The sequence below is a fragment of the Protopterus annectens genome, chromosome 8.part0 (genome assembly GCF_019279795.1).
Source record: "Protopterus annectens isolate FY-2018-M chromosome 8.part0, PAN1.0, whole genome shotgun sequence".
NCBI lineage: Eukaryota > Metazoa > Chordata > Ceratodontiformes > Protopteridae > Protopterus > Protopterus annectens.
This window is the reverse complement of record NC_056741.1, coordinates 1205891478-1205910885: the sequence shown is the minus strand read 5'-3', so window position 1 is coordinate 1205910885 and position 19408 is coordinate 1205891478. Positions and strand designations below refer to the sequence as shown.

The 19408-nt window shown below is 41.5% G+C and overlaps 1 protein-coding gene across 4 annotated transcripts in view; it reads right to left on the bottom strand.

Annotated features, from left to right (window-relative positions):
- LOC122809309 (guanylate-binding protein 1-like) overlaps positions 1-19408 on the bottom strand; it is a 713173-nt gene that overhangs the window by 519470 nt on the left and 174295 nt on the right. For all 4 annotated transcript variants that reach the window (XM_044080701.1, XM_044080704.1, XM_044080703.1 and 1 more), the window contains exons 4-5: positions 13493-13602; positions 4700-4884 (exon numbers count right to left, since the gene is read on the bottom strand). In XM_044080701.1, coding sequence (XP_043936636.1) covers positions 4700-4884; positions 13493-13602 — 295 coding nt within the window. The remainder of the gene's footprint in view (positions 1-4699; positions 4885-13492; positions 13603-19408) is intronic.

Below are 19408 nucleotides of genomic sequence, written 5' to 3'. Positions count from 1 at the left end.
AATGGGGCAACTCCCTATCCCCCCCACTCCCTGTCACATGTGGTGTCCCACAAGGTTCAATCCTTGGCCCCCTTCTCTTCAACATATTTACAAATAATCTCCACCTAGCTACCACTAAAGCCAACATTGTCCAGTATGCGGATGACACTACCCTAATCTGCTCAGCAACAAACATCCAATTACTTCAAAGTAAAGCCCAAGAATCCTTCACTGAGGTAGAGAACTGGCTAAACAATTACCAACTAATACTAAACCCCTAGAAAACACAGCTAATACTATTCCACCCAACCAAACACTGCAACGCCACCTTTACCATCATGTCTACCAATGGCACCCTCATCACTCCAGTAACTGAGGCTAATCTCTTAGGTGTCACTACTGATCACCAACTTAAATACAACAAGCACACATCCCAAACTAAAGTCCCTAAAAAACTAGGTTGCCTATATTGTTGCAAACTATTCCTAACCCCTGAGAGTAGAACAAAAGTAGCCAGAACTCATCTCTTATCAGCACTACTTTACACCTCTCCAGTTCTCATCAATATTAACAGAACCAACCTGAACAAACTCTCTACATGCTACAATAAAATAGCTAGGTTCGCTGCCAATAATAGATCACATTCCCACCATTGCCTATCCCTAACTAAACTGCACAGGTTAGAATTTCCAAACCTCCTACACTACCACCAACTGATCATAGCCCATCACATTCTCTTCCATCTGGGGAAGTGCCCTGCCCTTGCTGACATGCTAAACTTTCACAACCCTAAAAGGGAGCTACGTTCATGTATCAAAAACCTGACTGAAGTTAATTCATGCAACAACAGTTCTGGGGAGGCCTTATTCTCCCACAATGTTGCCAAAGCATGGAACACCCTCCCACCTGAACTCAGGCTACAAAGTCACACAGACACCTTTAAAGGCCTTCTTAAATTACACCTCAATACTAACCCTCTCTGCAACTGCAAAGACCCCCCCTTGAAGACCCACTTTTCCATATGTAAGTGACCCGCTGAAGCCTTTAATGCATACACTATACTCTCACCTGAAATGTACTTTTTGTATATATTGTAAATAATGGTACTCCTGAGTACCTTATTGTTCTACATGATTGCTTTTTGTACTTCACTGTTTCTCTTATCTTGTATGCCAGTTTTATTGTTATCTAAAGCATGTATGTACGCTGTTATTTCTTTGGAGCTTTTCTCCCCAGGACTCCACTGAAAAAGGACACATGACATCCAGTTGGACTTATCCTGGTAAAATAAATGTTAAATAAATAAATAAATGTAATAACCCATAAGTTGAAAGACTAAGTAAAGCAAACTTTGTACTTTTTGTGGCCTAACTTCAGAAGACATAAATTTCAGTTTTCAGATATTAAGTAGCCAAGGTTTTATAAAATAATTACATAATTAATATAATTTATGTTCTGGTAACTTGGGTGTTCAAACTGGCAGAAACGATTATGAACAAAGGCCTAGGGGAAGCTCTGGTAATTACACAGTTTTCAGAAAAGAAATGCACAATTCAGTAAAAAACAATTCTAAAAAGTAAATTAATTGTAATAAGACAACATTAAGGGGTAAGAAAATATCCAAGAGTACAGTACAACATGCAAAATGTAGCATTCTAAAAGTAAAACAGCTTTAGCAATAATGTAATAGTATTAAGTGCATGGACATATTCAAAAGTGCAGTCAAAAATATGAAACAAGAAACAGAAAGGAGAGGAATGAAACTAAAGAAGATCTTGAGAAGAAGTGCTGAGAAACTGAAGAAAGTATATAATCAATTAACAAAAGTCCTAAGCAACCATTAACAAATGGCTGTATTTTACCTAAAGCAAAACTTGCTAGGGAATGCTTTTGTCACGCTTGCATTTGCAACATGAGCTGTCCAAAAGCCAAGCTTTTATGGAACGAATGAACTCAGGATGATATGACACAGACTTTCCATTGGGAGGAACATCACATTAAATCTTGATTATAATAAGAAATTAAAAGGAAGGCACTGAGGAATGAAGAATTTATGAAGGAACATAAAATACAGAAAGTTATTTAAAGAAGGCTTATTATTGCTCTGAAGCAGTTTGATTACTTTGAATTAGGAATCAGGCAGACAGTGTTCAAAACTCAACAACTGACCATGACATGTGCCTTACTTCTGATCTTTTATTATTTTTTTTTGTGCACCATTTTTTGAACAAACACTTTACTATATAATACAAAAACTTTTCCTCTCTTTCGTACACAGATATGCATATACATATGTGCAATTGGATCCCCTTCAGTCAATCATACATTTATAAGTTTGATCCACATATGGCCAAGACCATATGTTCTAACTTACAAAAGTCCGATTTAAGTAAGGGGGGTGTGGGGGGTGCAGGGGGGCATAGCCCCCCTGCTATAGATGATTTGTGTTTTTTTTGTTTTTTGCTGTTTTACTTCGGATTTGGAACTTTTACAAGTTTGAACATATGGTCTCGGCCAAATGTGGTTCGTACTTGTAAAAGTTCGATCTACCGAAGTAGACTTGTGCAAGCACACAAACACACAAAATACAATTGTGTGCGTGTGTGTGTACATGCATACATACACATTTTTAAAACAGTTACCTAGTCAAAACTACGGCAAACAGTTCTTTAAAAATATGCAGCTGGGTGAAAACTGCTTATGCTGTTACCTTCAGTGAGGTCATTGCTTTTGGGTTTTACCTTTTCTCTAAGGTTCACTGACCAAGGAACTGATTATATTAAGTTCCAAGGCTCATGGAATGTAGCTTCCTTGCATGGAAGATGTGGGAGGCCTGCCTTTCACAACAAAAATTATTTCAATATTGAGAGCAGCGGGTAAAGTCCAACAGCACGAACCACCACGGAGTCAAAATATAGAATAAAATAAAATTTACTAATACCAAACTTTACATATAAAAACACATTTAGCGGTTTCATCAATAATTAGACTTCTTCAGAATAACATATTACTGCCTGCTAGCAACTTCAATACACTGGCCATAATTAGGTAATTACATCATTTCCTTGCTGAACACCATGTTACAGGAAATGCTTTACATACAATAAGTACACACTGAAATTTTACATTATTAAATAGATGTGCCTTTACATTCCAAATATAAATGATCACAAACAAATACATATATTAACCTATTCCTATAATGATGGGTTAAATATTAAATAACTGTTTTAGTTTTAAATAGGGCAGTATAGACATCTTCTCATTAAGTCCGGGGGGGGGGGTGTATTTAGCCTTATCTGCCATTTTAGCTCAAGGAATTCTAAATGTTCCTCCACAGCCCCCCCCCCCCCAATCCACTTGTTCAAAAATAAAAAAGCAAAAGCTGTGCCTACTATTACTATTAATGTGCTTGTACAAGGTATTATTATTTCTTTGTTTGATATCATATAAATGTTGATATACTCTATGCCTGAAGGCGTTTTATGTTTTCCCTATATAATACCCTTGACAATCTTTGCATACCGCAATGTAGACCACCCCTTTTGTATAACAATACATTTTCTTTCTATTCATGATATATCCATAATTTCTCAACTTAAATCCATCAATGTTCATCATATAGGGACACTGGGGGCATCTACCACATTTATATGTACCCCCTCCCTGTGTGGTGGTCTTTCTTTTTTCCAGGAGTCCTTTAAATGAAATACTTTTCTTATATATTATAGTGGGTTTTGTACCAATTTTTTCTAAGATACCTGTATCATTTTCAAAGATTTTCCAATATTTATTTACCACGTGTTTTATGTCCTCAAAGTCACTACAATAATTAAGTATTAATCCACGTGAGAAATTAATAGTTGTACATTTGTTGTTACTAACCCCATCTTGTTGATTTTCAACCATATTACCTAATAGTGCTCTAAAATGCCCATTAACCCTTTTTTACTTTTACCTCTTGGATAATATCTGTAGTAAAAGGTTCAGCATACCCCCTTTTTTGTAACATATTACTCAGTTTTTCACACTCATCAAAAAAAATGGCAGATAAGACTAAATGCACACACCCCCCCCCCCCCGGACTTAATGAGAAGATGTCTATACTACCCTATTTAAAACTAAAACAGTTATTTAATATTTAACCCATCTTTATAGGAATAAGTTAATATATGTATTTGTTTGTGATCATTTATATTTGGAATGTAAAGGCACATCTATTTAATTATGTAAAATTTCAGTGTGTACTTATTGTATGTAAAGCATTTCCTGTAACATGGTGTTCAGCAAGGAAATTATGTAATTACCTAATTATGGCCAGTGTATTGAAGTTGCTAGCAGGCAGTAATATGTTATTCTGAAGAAGTCTAATTATTGACGAAAGCGCTAAATGTGTTTTTATATGTAAAGTTTGGTATTGGTAAATTTTATTTTATTCTATATTTTGACTCCGTGGTGGTTTGTGCTGTTGGACTTTACCCGCTGCTCTCAATACTTTAATAGTTGTTTTTGATTTTAACAAAAATTATTTCCAAAAACTGTAAATTCATTTGCCATCAATACCACTTTTGACATAATAATTCTATTCGACTGTTATGGCTCCATGAAAAACAGAATTAAACACTGTAAATGTTGAGTCTGGGTGCACCATTTACATTTTTAATTTGAGTAATAAAAAGTCAGGAAGGAATTCTTACTGCATCCAACACCTGACTCTTACCTTTCTTTGTTTGCAGAATTTCTTCAAGGTAATTCTGTGGTGACAGCAGCTCTTCTCCCATTTTCAGGTCTAGAATGGTGTCCCGAGAACACCAGATAAACTGTGGGAAAAGACTGCATAACAATGACATATTCAGCTCCTCATCAGGGTCTGCTCGAACACGACATGGAAGCTCTCTAATATAGCTGTTTGAACTTAATAAAGGAAAACTATAAGCAACTCTAGAATTTTGAATGCAAGGTAATTTCAGGCAAACCCACTGATCTTCACTGACATATGCTTCTTTAAATAAAGATATATTAACTAGACTCTGGTTCTTTTTACCAAACTAATTCAGAACTGTCCTCTGAAATAACAGTTATGTTTTCACTACATCATTGCACCAATCAGAAAGTAGTACAATTTCAGGAAAATCTGAAGTTAGGTGATAGCCACATATTTTGCTGACACACACACCATATCATAATGTGTGCTATATAACTACGTTTGCCCTCAAAGCTTCCCTCAAGTTCACTCCCCTCCCCCCATCACAGATACTTCAAAATCAAGAAATAAAATGCAGATTTGAAACTGCACTATTAAACAAGTGATATAAGAATATATAGCTGCCCAACTAACAGGGAGCCCCAACAGCTGACAGAAGGACCACCATGCACATTGCTAACCCAACAAGGATGGATGTCTAAATGCATGGAGGTTGGGATGAAGAAGCAGCAACAGGGTGGAAGAAGTTAAGAGAAATGCTCTTGTTTCAGGCCAAAGCTCAGGTAGCAGAGTCCTGCAGAAGAGTCACAAGGGTAACATGACTTCCCAAGTCATAGCCAGGACAATAACACAATGTGTGACTACCCAACATCAGCACAGATGCATGCAACACATGTATTCTTAACATAATTCACTAGAGAGAGCCACTCCACTGGTGGAGGGAGCTACTACCAAATTTGCCAAATGCTGCTTAGCTGACTGATAAAATAATGCAGCTGACAACCTACATGGAAAGTATCTAGTAAGCAACTACAAAGCCTCTTCCTCCCTAGAACAAAGGGGATTACCAGCTGATGCATCTACATAACATAGTGCATCATTTTTAGGCAGCAACTTCTCTGACTGGCACATATGTAATATGTGCAGGACCATATATCACCCCCCCACCCCCACATTCCCTTAAGAAACTGCTTGATTAGCCAATGGTGGGCCATAGTTCTACCTTCCATAAGGCAATGATGTGCAGAACCAGGTAATATGTGCACAATGATCGTGGAAACAACACTAAGATCATCACACTACTTCCTGAAGTAGATCAGAAATGACTTATTAATTTATTCATTCACTTTTTATTCAATTTGGCAATCGGGGTAGAGCACTGATCCCAATGAACCAATTTCAGCTGCACTGCTAAAGAAGCAATGCGTAAAAGAAAACAGGAAAGTCTGACCTTTTACATTACATTTACAAAATGATGTAAAATGCTATACAGTATACAACTATATACAATGTTAATAATGCAGACAGGGGAAAAGGCACAGAAAGGACAGCAGAATGCGATGCAGTGTAGAGAAGAAGAATAAAGCACACCTTGTCAAATATATACAACACGAAGAGGTGCATACTGAGTGTAAAATTACATCACTTTCAAGCTAACCAAAATCTAACCAAGTAGACCTGTCACGTGGAATGTTTTCCAAAGTTTCAATCATCTCTGATAGCTCAGCTAGCAAGTCTGACACAGTAAAGGGCATCAGAATAAAGAGTTAGTCCACAAAGTAGAGTGAGTTGTACACCCCCCCCCCCCCCCCCAGTAATGGAAAACATCCCTAGGTAGGACTCGGGAGGCTTTCCTGTATGATTGGAGCCAAGTGCACCTAAAAAACAAGTCATTTTTACGCATCAAAAGTTCACAAGAATAAGTTTTGATTTTCAATCCCTGAATATTAAGATGAAAAGTTGAACGACTGAGAAAGGAGGGAAAGGCATAAAGGAAGTCAGTGTGCTATGAGAAACAGTCTCCTTTCCATTTCATAGGTTCATACTAGGCTATCTGCCCTAGGGCATTTATAAGCCTAGCCATAGAGTGTGTATGGCTCCCATATTAAATTAATTTTGCTATGCCCTTTTTCAAGGTTAGTATACTGTGCCTCTGTCTAACAGTGACACAGAAGTGATACCTGGGGTAAACCTACGATCTCCCATCCACTCATCAAGATTCCTCTTGAAGAGAGTCAATGTGGGACTCTGCCTAACCTGGACTGGGATTTTATTCCAGAGTGAAGGGTGCCTCTGGGTTATGAATCTGTCCCTCCAGCAAATCCTATTTATTTCAGTGCTGAGGTTCAAGTCCCTCGAGTGCGTAGCTCGATGGGATTTGGATTTTCTGAGGTGCAGCATGTCCATTAACTCTGGGTTGGACATGGCTTTATACGTCAGGCACAGATTGCCTCTGAGCAGGCGGTATGCCACTGAGTAGAGTTGGAGTTTCTTTAACCAGGCAGCATACGGCATCTGTTTGAGCCCCTTGATCCTCTTGGTGAGGTACTTTTGGGGTCTTTCTAGTTGCTGCAGGTGTCTGGTAAGGTACATCCCAAAAGGGGCATTGTACTCAATTATGGGCCTGATGAGGGATGAGTAAAGAGGCACGATGACCTCCCCTGATCTAGATGTGAATCCCTTCATGATTAGGTGGGCTATATAAAATGTTTTTCTAACCACTTTGGCCACGTGGTTGTCAAATGAGAGATTGCTATCAACTTGGGTCCCCAGGTCCCTAATTACTTCTTCTGTACTTAATGGATTACCACCTATGTGGTAATTTGTGGGCACTTTGTTTTTGCCAAAGGGGATGACTATACACTTTTTGGCGTTTAGCTTGAGGCCATGACTCTGGCACCAGTTGTCTGTTTCTATGAGGCCCTTTTGGAGGATGCTTGTGTCGGCTGGAGAGTCTATTATGGCACCCAGTTTGCAGTCATCTGCGAACTTGGTCAGCCACAGTCCTTCCATGTTGGCCTGTACCTCCGAGAAATATATACCGAACAAGAGAGGTCCCAGGACTGAGCCTTGTGGGACGCCACTTGTAACTGGTTTGGAGTGTGACATGGCTCCAGCTATTCTAACCATGTGGGTTCTGTCCTTGAGCCAGTTTACAACCCATCTAGTGACATAGGGGTTTATATTTAAGCTGGTGAGCTTATCTATAATGCCCGAGTGGGGTATTGTATCAAAGGCTTTTGTGAGGTCCAGGTAGGCTGTGTGGACCACCTTCCCCTTGTCAATGGCCTTGGTGACTGTTTCAAAGAAATCGACCAGGTTCAAGAGGCAGGATCTGCCCTTAACAAAGCCGAACTGGGTAGGATCCAGTGTCTGCAGGTCCCCAATATCTTTATTTATAAGGTCCATGATGATCCTTTCCATAGCTTTGCAGACCAAGCTAGTGAGACTTATGGAGAGATAGTTTCCAGGATCTGTTGAGGCACCACCTTTGTGGAGAGGGACCACTGTTGTTGTACACCACTCTTTGGGTACATATCCTGTAGTAAGGCTGAGATTGAACAGTAGTTTTATGTTTGGGTTTAGCTCTTCTTGGAGTTCATGTAGGATGCAGCCCGGGACACCGTCTGGTCCCACTGATGCTGTGTTTCTTGCTTTGGAGAGGGCAGCTCTTACCTGAGCTTCTGAGATGTCAGGGGGGCAGCACTCTGCTGGGATAGATATTAGCCCTTTTGGTGGGGAGGGGGGGAGAAGTTTGCACTGAACCTGTCAGCTAGGATGTTGGCAATGTCTGTGGGTTCGGTGTATTTTTTGTCATTTTGGACTAATTCTGAGCATATCTGGGAATTCCCACCCAGGTTCCTAACATAACTAAAGAAATCTTTGTGATTATCCTTAGTGTCCTGTGCAATTTTTCTCTCGAAGCTGGCCTTAGATGATTTTATGAGTGCCCGTAGTTTTTTGCTAATACTGATCAGAGATGCCTTCCCTTTTTGGGATTTTGCTCTATTATGTAGTAGCTTCCTCCTTCTATTGTATAGTTTGTTTATGGCTGGGGTCCACCAGACAGGACATCTGCCTTTGGAGGATTGGGTCTTGGTTTTATTTGGGATTGCATGATCCATGCATTCCTGAAGGTGTTCATAGAATGCGTTTTATAAAGGATTTTGCGGTCTGGGCAGTATTATCCACAGGCCAGGGGGCTTTAAAGGATTCCACCTTGGTTTTGAGGAGTGTGAAATTTGCTTTAGAGAAGTTTTTCACTGTGGTTTTCTGGGCATGGGGTGGGGTCGGGATGTGAATATCCAGTGAGATTAGTTTATGGTCTGATCTTACCAGTGAGGGATACACTTCTGGTCTGGAGCATAAAGTCCCCATGTTGGTGATGATCAGGTCCAGTATGTTTTCCCCTCTTGTGGGAGTGGTAACAAGTTGTTCCATAGCATTTGAGTTTATAAATTCTTGGAACCTTTGGGCTAGGGTGTTGGAGCTAGAGTAATGCTCCCAGTCTATGGTTGGGTAGTTGAAGTCACCCAATATAATGGTGTTTGGAGAGACCTTCATATTTTCCAGTGTTCTCAGGAAGGCCGAGTGGGGTTCCTGGGTTTGTGAGGGTGGTCTGTAGCAGGCTATAAACTGGAAGGCAGTTTTACCCACTGTTAGTTGCACATGGATAGTCTCTGATGCTTCGTGCTGTGCCACCAACCTGGAGGTGTGGGTATCTTTAACGAATATTGATACTCCCCCTCCTTTTGTGGTTCGGTCCAAGTTTTGGGGCCGAAAAGCATGGTATGAGGTATAATCTGGTAGTGCTGGGGTGCTCTCGAGAGCCTTGAACCAGGTTTCTGATACTGCACAGATATCGATGTTCTCCATGCTAAGGAGAGTTTCGAGTGCATGCATCTTGAGGTTTAGACTTCTGGCGTTGAGTAGCATTACTCTTAGTTTCTTATCCCTTGTGATACCTATGGAGGTGGGTTTGTCTTTTGAGCCTTGCGTAAAAAAGGCACTATGGGGGTAGCAAGAGCCTTTGCCAATATCCGAAAGCCCAGGGGTGACAGGTGCAAGCCGTCCCTAGCGAAGCATCGTGGCTTGTCGAGCATGTCATCCCAGGCTGACAGGCACTGGATCCCCTTTGAATGACACCAATACTTAAGCCAATTGTTGAAATTGATCATCTTGTCTTCATACTGTGGCATCATTCTTGGTGACGGTAAGATGCTACTCAAGGTCAGGGTCATACCGGCCTGGGCTACATGCTCAGAGAGCTCCTCTATGTCTCTTTTCATGTAGTCCAGGGAGGTACGTCTCAGGTCATTCACACCAGCATGGACAATGACGGAGTCATATTTGTACTTGCCTTGGAGTGACCTGAGTGCTTGTGTTATGTGGCGGATCCTAGCGCCCGACAGGCAGCTCACCGTGACCTTCTCCTTGTTCAGCCTGGTGAGTGGGACATCAGTGTGCCTGATGATAGAGTCACCTATTACAAGTGTATCAGGTGTGTTGTTTAGCCTTAAGGGCTGTGACTGCTTCGCACACTGGCTTTGTGAGCTATGTGTTGCACGTGTTTTGTTTTGGGGTACCGGTTGCTTGGGTGTCTGCTTTGGAGGTCTCTGCTGCTTAGGCAGATTTTTATTTAGAGCCTCCAAGTATGTTTTTGTGTGTTTATGTGTTTGGTTTGCTGTCGTGGTAGGTCTATGTGAGACTGGAATTGTAGTGAGTGTGGTTTCCTTCTCCTCCTGACTGGTTACGCCAGTACTGAGTTGAGAGAGCTTAGCCTCCAGTTTGGCTATATGGTTGCATCTCTCACATGTGTTGGAATTTACCATCTGATTACCACACGCAAAGTACATCATTCGTGAGCTCTTCTTAGTGAGCCTATTACATGTCCACTCAAACTTTATTTTATGACAGTCTCACAGTAGTTGCACTGATCACACTTCTGCATACATCATCTGATTGCTTTAACATCAAACCAGTTGTGTGTCCATCACAGTGCTGCTCACCCCCATATAAGTGTGGTGCCCATCACAGTGCTTTTCACCAAAATACCAGTGCTACACACCCACACATATACCAGTGTTATGTCCATCACAGTGATGCTTACATACTGGTTCTCTCCCACATACCAGTGCCATGGAAATCACAGTGCTTTCCAGTCACCTGACTTAAAACTACTGTGCTCAACACTGTACCACTCACCTTCATACAACTGTGGTGCCCATCGCAGTGCTGTTCATCCCCATATCATTGTGGCAACCACAGTGTTGCTCACCCCCATATCACTGTGGTGCCCATCACATTGCTGCTCATCCCCAGATCACCGTTATGCCCATCACAGTGCTGTTCACCCCCATATCACTGTGATGACTGATGTGATGATGTGAGGTATTGCCAGCTATGCCAGGAGAAGTAGGGCAGTGGATGTGTAACATATGCCAGCATAACTAGCTGCAGTTTTGTAAAGAATTAAATGTCATTTGTATATCAAACTGATTTGTACAGGTGCTTGTGTTGAAAATGTACTTGTAAAGCTGCTTGTGTTAAAACTGTACCAACAGTGGGTCCTGCTGGACAGAAAAGAAATACACCTGCATGTCAGACTTTACTGTAACTGTTGAAATTAATATATTGTAACAGAAGATACTGGAGGAGAAGAGATTAATCTCAGTCCAGCTAACTTTGAAAAATAGTTTGAAATTAAATTACCTTGTTTAAGCCATAAAAATTGTATTTTACAGCTCTGATTGCAGGCAGAGACAAAATGACTGTGAAATCCAGGACTAGAAACCCTACTGTGTTGTCCTTAGGGGTGAACTAATTGCTACCCTGGAAGGGTGGAAATCTTTGAAATGGTTTTATAGCTTCCAGATGCTACAACACATCTCAGCAAAGCCGTGTGTGTGTGTGTGTGTGTGTGTGTGTGTGTGTGTGTGTGTGTGTGTGTGTGTGTGTAAGTAAGGTAACACATATGTGCAAGATTCTGGCTCTGTTTCTAGTAAAGGGGGTATTATGGGAACTAGAAGTCAGGTGACCAGATGTATGTGATGACATTCTGTAATCCAGTACCAAAATGATGTTTTAATACTAAATGAGACAGAAATCTCAGGGCAGTCTGTTTGTGAAACCTGAAAAAGAAGGACCCCTCACCCACAGCATCTTGCCTTGGTTTAGTAAGTAATCAGTGAATAGTAATTCTTTAATCAGTCAGGAAAATACAGTGAGATTAGTTAAGTATTGTTTTTTTTTTTTTTGTATCTGTGTGAACCTTTCCATCGGTGTTATTTTTAATATTTCCTGTGAATGAAACTCTGGTGTTTATTGTAAAAAGATATTTAGTATTTTCATGTTATTTTATTATTTATTACTTTTATTATTTATTACTAAATATATTTAAACTTTTCATTGTGGCTGGTCTTTTAGAGAATAGTTTAATCTTTGAAAGTACTTATATTTATTTGGTGACACTGTGTCTGCTCCTGAAAGTCTTGCTGCACTGGTCAAACACTGCCATTTGTATCAATATTAATTTTACTAAGTATAATTGGATACCCTGTTAAGAGACTTAGCCCAGCTGTCTTTGGAGTGTTCTGGTGGCAGTATCTACCTTATAGTCTGGGCAGAGGGGGCATGGCTGGTAGATCTGTGCCAGCCTTTCCCAGATATATGTGTGTGTGGGGGAAAATCAAATCTCAAACAGTGTGTGTGCCAGCTACTTGGAGCAGGGATATAGAGCACTGGTTTCACAGAGAGGCCGGTGGAGGACTTGGCTTTAAACACTCGGCTGTGGACTCAACTCTACAGCTGTGGTCAATGAGGAGCCTTATTTGGGGCCTGGTTTGAAAGAGGGAAACCCAGCCCCAGGATGGAAGCGTAATCCCTGTGTACTCTTAAGGGAAATTGTGCTTGGAGAGCAGACAGCTGCATCTGGAAAGACTGTGTGTATTTATTTTTGGTCCAAGTGAACATCCCTCACAGGTGTCAGTGGTAAGGACTGAGGCTCCTAGATTATTGGTCGAGAGGAGGGAAGTCCCCCTTATCACTGTGGTGCCCATCACAGCACTGCTCATCCCATCACTGTGGAGACCATCACAGTGCTGCTCATCCCCCCTATCACTGTGGTGCCCCCATCACAGTGCTGCTCACACTCCATAACAGTTTGGTGCCCATCACTGTGCTGTTCACCCCCATATAAGTGTGGTGCCAATCACAGTGCTGCTTACTAACATACCAGTGTCATGTCCACCACAGTGCTGCTGACCAACACAAAAGTGCTATTCACCCACATACTAGTGCCATGTTCATCACACTGCTGCCGACAAACACACCAGTGTTGTTCACCCACATACTAGTGCCGTACCCATCACAGTGCTGTTTTCTCACATTATCCCAGTGCTTCTCCATGGCTTTTTGCATTTGCCACCCAACTATTATACTCAAACAAGCAGTTACAAAACTCACAACAGTGTAAAGTAAGTTATAGCAGTAACTTAGTCTGTGTATTACACGAAATGTGACTTGTTTGGCTCCATTTCTTAAATGCAAAACTTGCATTTTTGACACCTGATATGATATACTTGTATACAGTACTGTAAAATGCAATACAGTCAACTTACCAGGTTAACTAATAAATAAATAAATAAAATACAGCTTCTCAAGTTGTTTCCATCATTCCCATCAAATATCTCAGCTACTGACAACTAGTGTGCAACTTCCATCAAGTCAGACACAGTTGCCTCTTACAACACACTGTTGGCCTTACCCCTATCTCGCACCTAAAAACATAACACAATACTTTAAGGATACATGAGTTTCTCCAGTTCTTCTGGTACTACAGACACTTGTGTGTTGTATATAAACACACTGCTTAGCAAAATAGCAAGGATAAATAACATTGTCTCTTTCCTGAAGTCGCCCTGAGGAGAGAAAAAAAGCGTTAATGTAATAACTAGGATAAGACAAGCCACAACATACAGCGTTATTTTAAAAAGCACCATTATAAATATTAGAAAAAGCCAAGTGTGCTTATGAAGTCAGAGAACTATCTTCCCCAGTGCTGCACAGAGCATTACACTTTAGCCTAAATATTAAGCCAAGTCCTCTTGTCAAACAAGACTGCTGGTCTACAGTGATCTTTTCCTCCATCAGCCTGTTTTGGTATGCTACTACACAGCTAAACAAGCATCTCAAACAGCAGGATATAAAAGTATATGTTTTTAATTTATTGTACCAAGAGAGATATACCCATTTTATTTTAAACTCAGTATTTGTTTATTCATTCATTCACTTACTTTCCCTTTCACAAACCTGTTATTCACGTATTCATTCTTTCAGTCATTCATTTGATTTGCTGATTAAATGATAATATATATTTGCACCAGACTTGAACAACTGTGACATGACCAGAACACACAAAATAGATATATGTATACGTTTTTCAAGCATCCTACAGAGGGGCAATAAAATGGCTTTGGTATGCAATTTGCTAATTAAACTGAGGTACATATTTTTCAGTTATAGATCTGTTTAAGAATACTGCTTCAGATGTTAACAGACAGATATTCTTCGTGTAGATTATTTGGTGCTAAGGTGTTAGGTTTTATTTATTTTTATTCATTTTTAAATATGTTTAGCTGAGATGGTATGAAGGTTGAAAGAACCATATGTAAGACTGACTGCATTACTCCAAGATGAAGAATCTGATGATTATTTATTATTAAATTATATATCAATCTGGCTTCTATACACAATGCACTTTAAGAAGTGAATGAACATGCTTACCAGGTGTTATATAATGCAATTCCAGAACTGTTCAGGATGCTTATCATTGAAAGTTTGGGTACTTTCTTACTTTATTGCTCTGTTTTGAGACAACTCCACTATCTGACAGAACTGTACCCTACAGAACGTATAGCAGCACTCATTCCATGCTCTGCATCCTTAGCAAATTATATTTCAGTCTGGTCATCATTTTGGGACCCAATGTCCTTGTCTTTTGAAATGGTCATTCTCTGATACTGCAGCTCAGCGAGATGACAACAAATAATTCAATAGCAAAACATTAAGGACTACTCTTGGAGAGTAACTGTAATTTGTTTAAAGAGTAGCTGTTGTATTTTTGCATCATATTCTTCTTTACTCCAAGGACTTTATATAGTTCTAGTTTTATTGTTATATGGCCTTTCTTCCACTCTTTCCAAACGTTACCTCTAATAGTAATTTCTCTTTGATGTTGCATATTAACCAAGGTGCAGGTCGATATTTGACTATTTTTTAGCGTAAAGATGCCAGTGAATTAGCAATATTTAGAAATCTTTGAAAGAGATGGCAGCTTTAAAAGGAAATAATTGGATGCCATTTAAACATTTAACTGCATAAGCATAAAGTATTTTTTTGATCACAAAGAGCTCCAGGTTATTAGCTTATGCATTTTCCAAGTTACATTATATGGGGGTATAGGTTCATAGGTTCATACTAGGCTATCTGCCCAAGGGCATTTATAAGCCTAGCCCATAGTTATGTGGCTTTCGCCACCCCTTTAGTTTGAATAAAACTATGCCTATTATTTTGCTGTGCCTCTGTCAAGCAGTGACACTGAAGTAATCCCTGGGGTATATCTGCGATCTCCCATCCATTGGTCAAGATTCCTCTTGAACAAGGCCAGCGAGGTGCTCTGCCTCACATGTACCGGGATTTTGTTCCACAGCATAGGGAGTCTCTGGGTGATGAATCTGTCCCTCCAGCATGTTCTATTAATAACCGTGTCAAGGTTTAAGTCTCCCGCCCTTGTGGTTCTGAGGGATCTTGATTTTTTGACGTGAAGCATATTCACCAAATCTGGGTTTGACATGGCCTTATATGTCAGGCACAGGTCACCTCTGAGCAAGCGGTATGAGACTGAATAGAGCTGGAGTTCTTTCAGTCGGGCAGCATAAGACATATTTTTGAGACCCTTTATCCTTTTGGTGAGGAACTTTTGGGGCCTTTCCAGCTGCTGCAGGTGTCGGGTCAGATACATTCCGAATGGGGCATTGTACTCAATCATAGGTCTAATGAGTGATGAGTACAGGGGGACGATGACCTCCCTTGATCTAGATGTGAATCCCTTCATGATCAGGTGGGCAATGTAGAAGGTTTTCCTAACTACTTTAGCAACATGAGTGTCAAACGAAAGGCTACTGTCAACCTGGGTCCCCAGATCCCTGATGACTTCTTCTGTGCTCAGTGGATTGCCACCTATATGGTAGCTAGGGGTAACCTTGTTTTTCCCGAAGGGTATGACTATGCATTTCTTGGCGTTTAACTTTAGGCCATGGCTCTGGCACTAGTTATCCATTTCTGTGAGGCCCTTCTGAAGGATATCTGTGTCAGATGTGTTTTCGACTATGGAGCCCAGTTTGCAGTCATCTGCAAACTTTGTCAGCCATAACCCTCCTGTGTTTGCTTGTACTTCAGAAAAGTAGATGCCGAACAAGAGTGGACCCAGGACTGAGCCCTGTGGGACACCACTTGTGACAGGCTTTGAGTCTGACATGGCTCCAGCAACTCTGACCCTGTGGGTTCTGTCACTTAGCCAGTTTGCAACCCATCTTGTGATGTATGGGTTTACATTCAAGCTGATGAGTTTTTCGATGATACCTGAGTGGGGTATTGTGTCGAAGGCCTTTGCCAGGTAAGGTAGGCTGTATGGACTGCCTTTCCCTCATCAATGGCCTTGGTGACTGTCTCGAAAAAGTCAACCAAGTTTAAAAGGCATGATCTGCCTTTGACCAAGCCAAACTGGGTTGGATCCAAAGTCTGCAAGTTCCCTATGTCTTTATTTATGATCCTCTCATTGGCTTTGCAGATAAGGCTTGTCAAGCTAATGGGATGGTAATTTCCAGGGTTGGTGGAGGCACCGCCCTTGTGAAGTGGGACCACAGTTGCCATGCGCCACTCCTTGGGTACATATCCTGAGGTGAGGCTAAGATTAAACAGCTGTCCTAACTGCGGGTTTAAATCCTCATTGAGTTCGTGGAGCACACAGCCGGGGACACCATCCAGTCCCATGGATGCTGTGTTTTTTGCCTTGGAGAGAGCAGTTCTCACCTGGGCGTTGGAGATGTTTGGGGGGCTACAATCCTCTGGTATAGATATCTCTCCTTTTGGGGGGGGGAGAAGTTTGCACTGAACCTGTCAGCCAGTATGTTGGCAATGTGTGTAGGTTCAGTAATCTTCACATCATTTTGAACTAATTCTGAGCATATCTGGGAGTTTCCTCCTAGGTTTCTAACATAGCTAAAGAAGGCCTTATGATTGTCTTTTGAGTCCTTGGCGATTTTTCTCTCAAAATTTGCCTTGGATGATTTTATGAGAGCTCTTAGTTTTTACTTATAATGATCAAAGGTGTCTTACCTTTCAAGGATTTTGCTCTACCTTGTAGTAGCTTCCTCCTTTTGTTGTAGAGCTTGTTTATGGCTGGGGTCCACCAGACTGGACGCTTGCCTTTAGTACAAAGAGTCTTAGTTTTGTTTGGGATTGCCTGATCCATGCAGTCCTGTAGGTGCTGGTAGAAGGCATTTGTAAGTGATTCAGCGGTTTGAGTAATGTTTACCACTGGCTCAGGGGCCTTAAAGGAGACCACACTAGTTTTTAGAAGTGTGAAGTCGGCTTTTGAGAAGTTTTTCACTGTGGTCTTTTTTATTTCAGGTGGGGGCGGGATGAGGGCCTCCAGCGAGATTAGTTTATGATCTGATCTCACCAGTGAGGGGTATACTTCCGGTGTTGAACATTGTGATCCCATGTTCGTGATGATGAGATCAAGTTTGTTTTCTCCTCTTGTGGGGATGGTGACTAGTTGTTCCATGGCATTTGAGTTTATGAACTCCAGGAACCTTTGGGCTAGAGTGTTTGGGCTTGAGTAGTGTTCCCAGTCTATATTAGGGTAGTTGAAGTCACCTAGTATGATGGTGTTTGGAGATACATTTATCCCCTCCAATGTTTTCAGGAAGGCCATGTGAGGTTCCGGAGTTTGAGAGGGTGGCCTGTAACATGCTACAAATTGCAGAGCAGTCTTGCCTATGGTTAATTGCACCTGGATGGTCTCCAATGCATCGTGCGTTGCCACCAACCTTGAGGTGTGGGTGTCCTTTATGAATATGGACACCCGCGCTCCTTTCTTGGTGTTGTCCGGATTTTGGGGCCGGAACGCATGATATGAGGTGAAACCTGATAGTGCTGGGGTGCTCTCAGGAGCCTTGAACCAGGTTTCTGTCACAGCACAGACATCGATGTTCTCCATACTGAGAAGGGCCTCGAGTGCGTGCATCTTGAGATTGAGACTTCTGGCATTGAGCAGCATTACCCTTAGTTTTTTTCCTTTTTGTGTTCTAGGGTGGTAGGTTTAGAATTTGAGCCTTGCCTAAAAAAGGCACTATGGGGGTGGCAAGAGCCTTTGCCAATATCCGGAAGCCTAGGGTTGACAGGTGTAAGCCGTCCCTTGCGAAGCAGCGTGGCTTGTCCAGCATGTCATCCCAGGCAGACAGACATTGGATCCCCTTTGAATGACACCAGAATTTAAGCCAATTATTAAAGCTGATCATCTTATCACTGTATTGTGGCATCATTCTAGGTGAAGGTAGGATACTGCTCAAGGTCAGGGTCATACCTGCCTGGGCTACATAATCAGAGAGCTCCTCAATGTCTCTTTTCATGTAGTCCAAGGAGGTACGTCTCAGGTCGTTGACACCAGCGTGGACAATGACTGAGTCGTACTTGTACCTGCTGTTGAGAGACCTGAGTGCTTGTGTTATGTGGCGGATTCTAGCGCCCGACAGGCAGCTTACTGTGACCTTCTCCTTACTCAGTCTGGTGAGCGGGACGTCAGTGTGTCTGACTATGGAGTCACCTATGACAAATATGTTTGGTGTTGTATTTGGCCTTAAGGGCAGTGACTGCTTTGCACACTGATTTTGTTGTTTATGTGTTGTTTGTGTGGTGTATTGAGTTTGCAGTTGCTTGGGTGTCTGCTTTGGAGGCCTCTGCTGTTTAGGTAAATTTTTACTCAGAGCCTCCGAGTATGTCTTAGTGTGTTTATGTGTTTGATTCAGTGGTGTGGTTGAGTTATGTGAGACTGGTATTGTGGTGTGTGTAGTTGCCTTCTCCTCCTGCCTGGTCTTGCCAGTCCTGAGTTGAGAGAGCTCAGCCTCCAGTCTGGCTAAATAGCTGCATCTCTCACAAGTGTTAGTGTTATGTGGGAGGAGGAGAGGGTTGTCCGTGTACATGAGGCAATTGTAACATTGACTCAGAATTCCCAGATTCACCAACTGGGCAGGAGAGGACACCAGCATCTGACCCTTCGACATGCTAGAAAGAATTATGAGTTGGTATGAGACAGAAAAGTAGTGGGCTTAGCAGGGAAGTGGGCACTCCTGGGGGGGTTTACTAGTGAGAGATTTGTATAATATAGGAGTGCTTGACCTGCAAAGAGAATGCTTATAAGACAAAAGATATGCTTATAAGACAAGTGCTGAGCTTTTTGAGAGGAAAAAGCTATTTGGAACAAGTGCTGCACTTTTTAGTGAAGGTGTAAACTGTTTAGGTTCCTAACAGAGCAGTTCTAAGGGAAAAATTGAAGAACAGACTTTCTGGAGCCAGAAAGAGTTTAACCGGCGCTGCCCGATGCTGCTCTAGTGGCAACTCCGCGCTAAATCGCGCTAAAGCACGTTAAAGCGTGCTTGATAG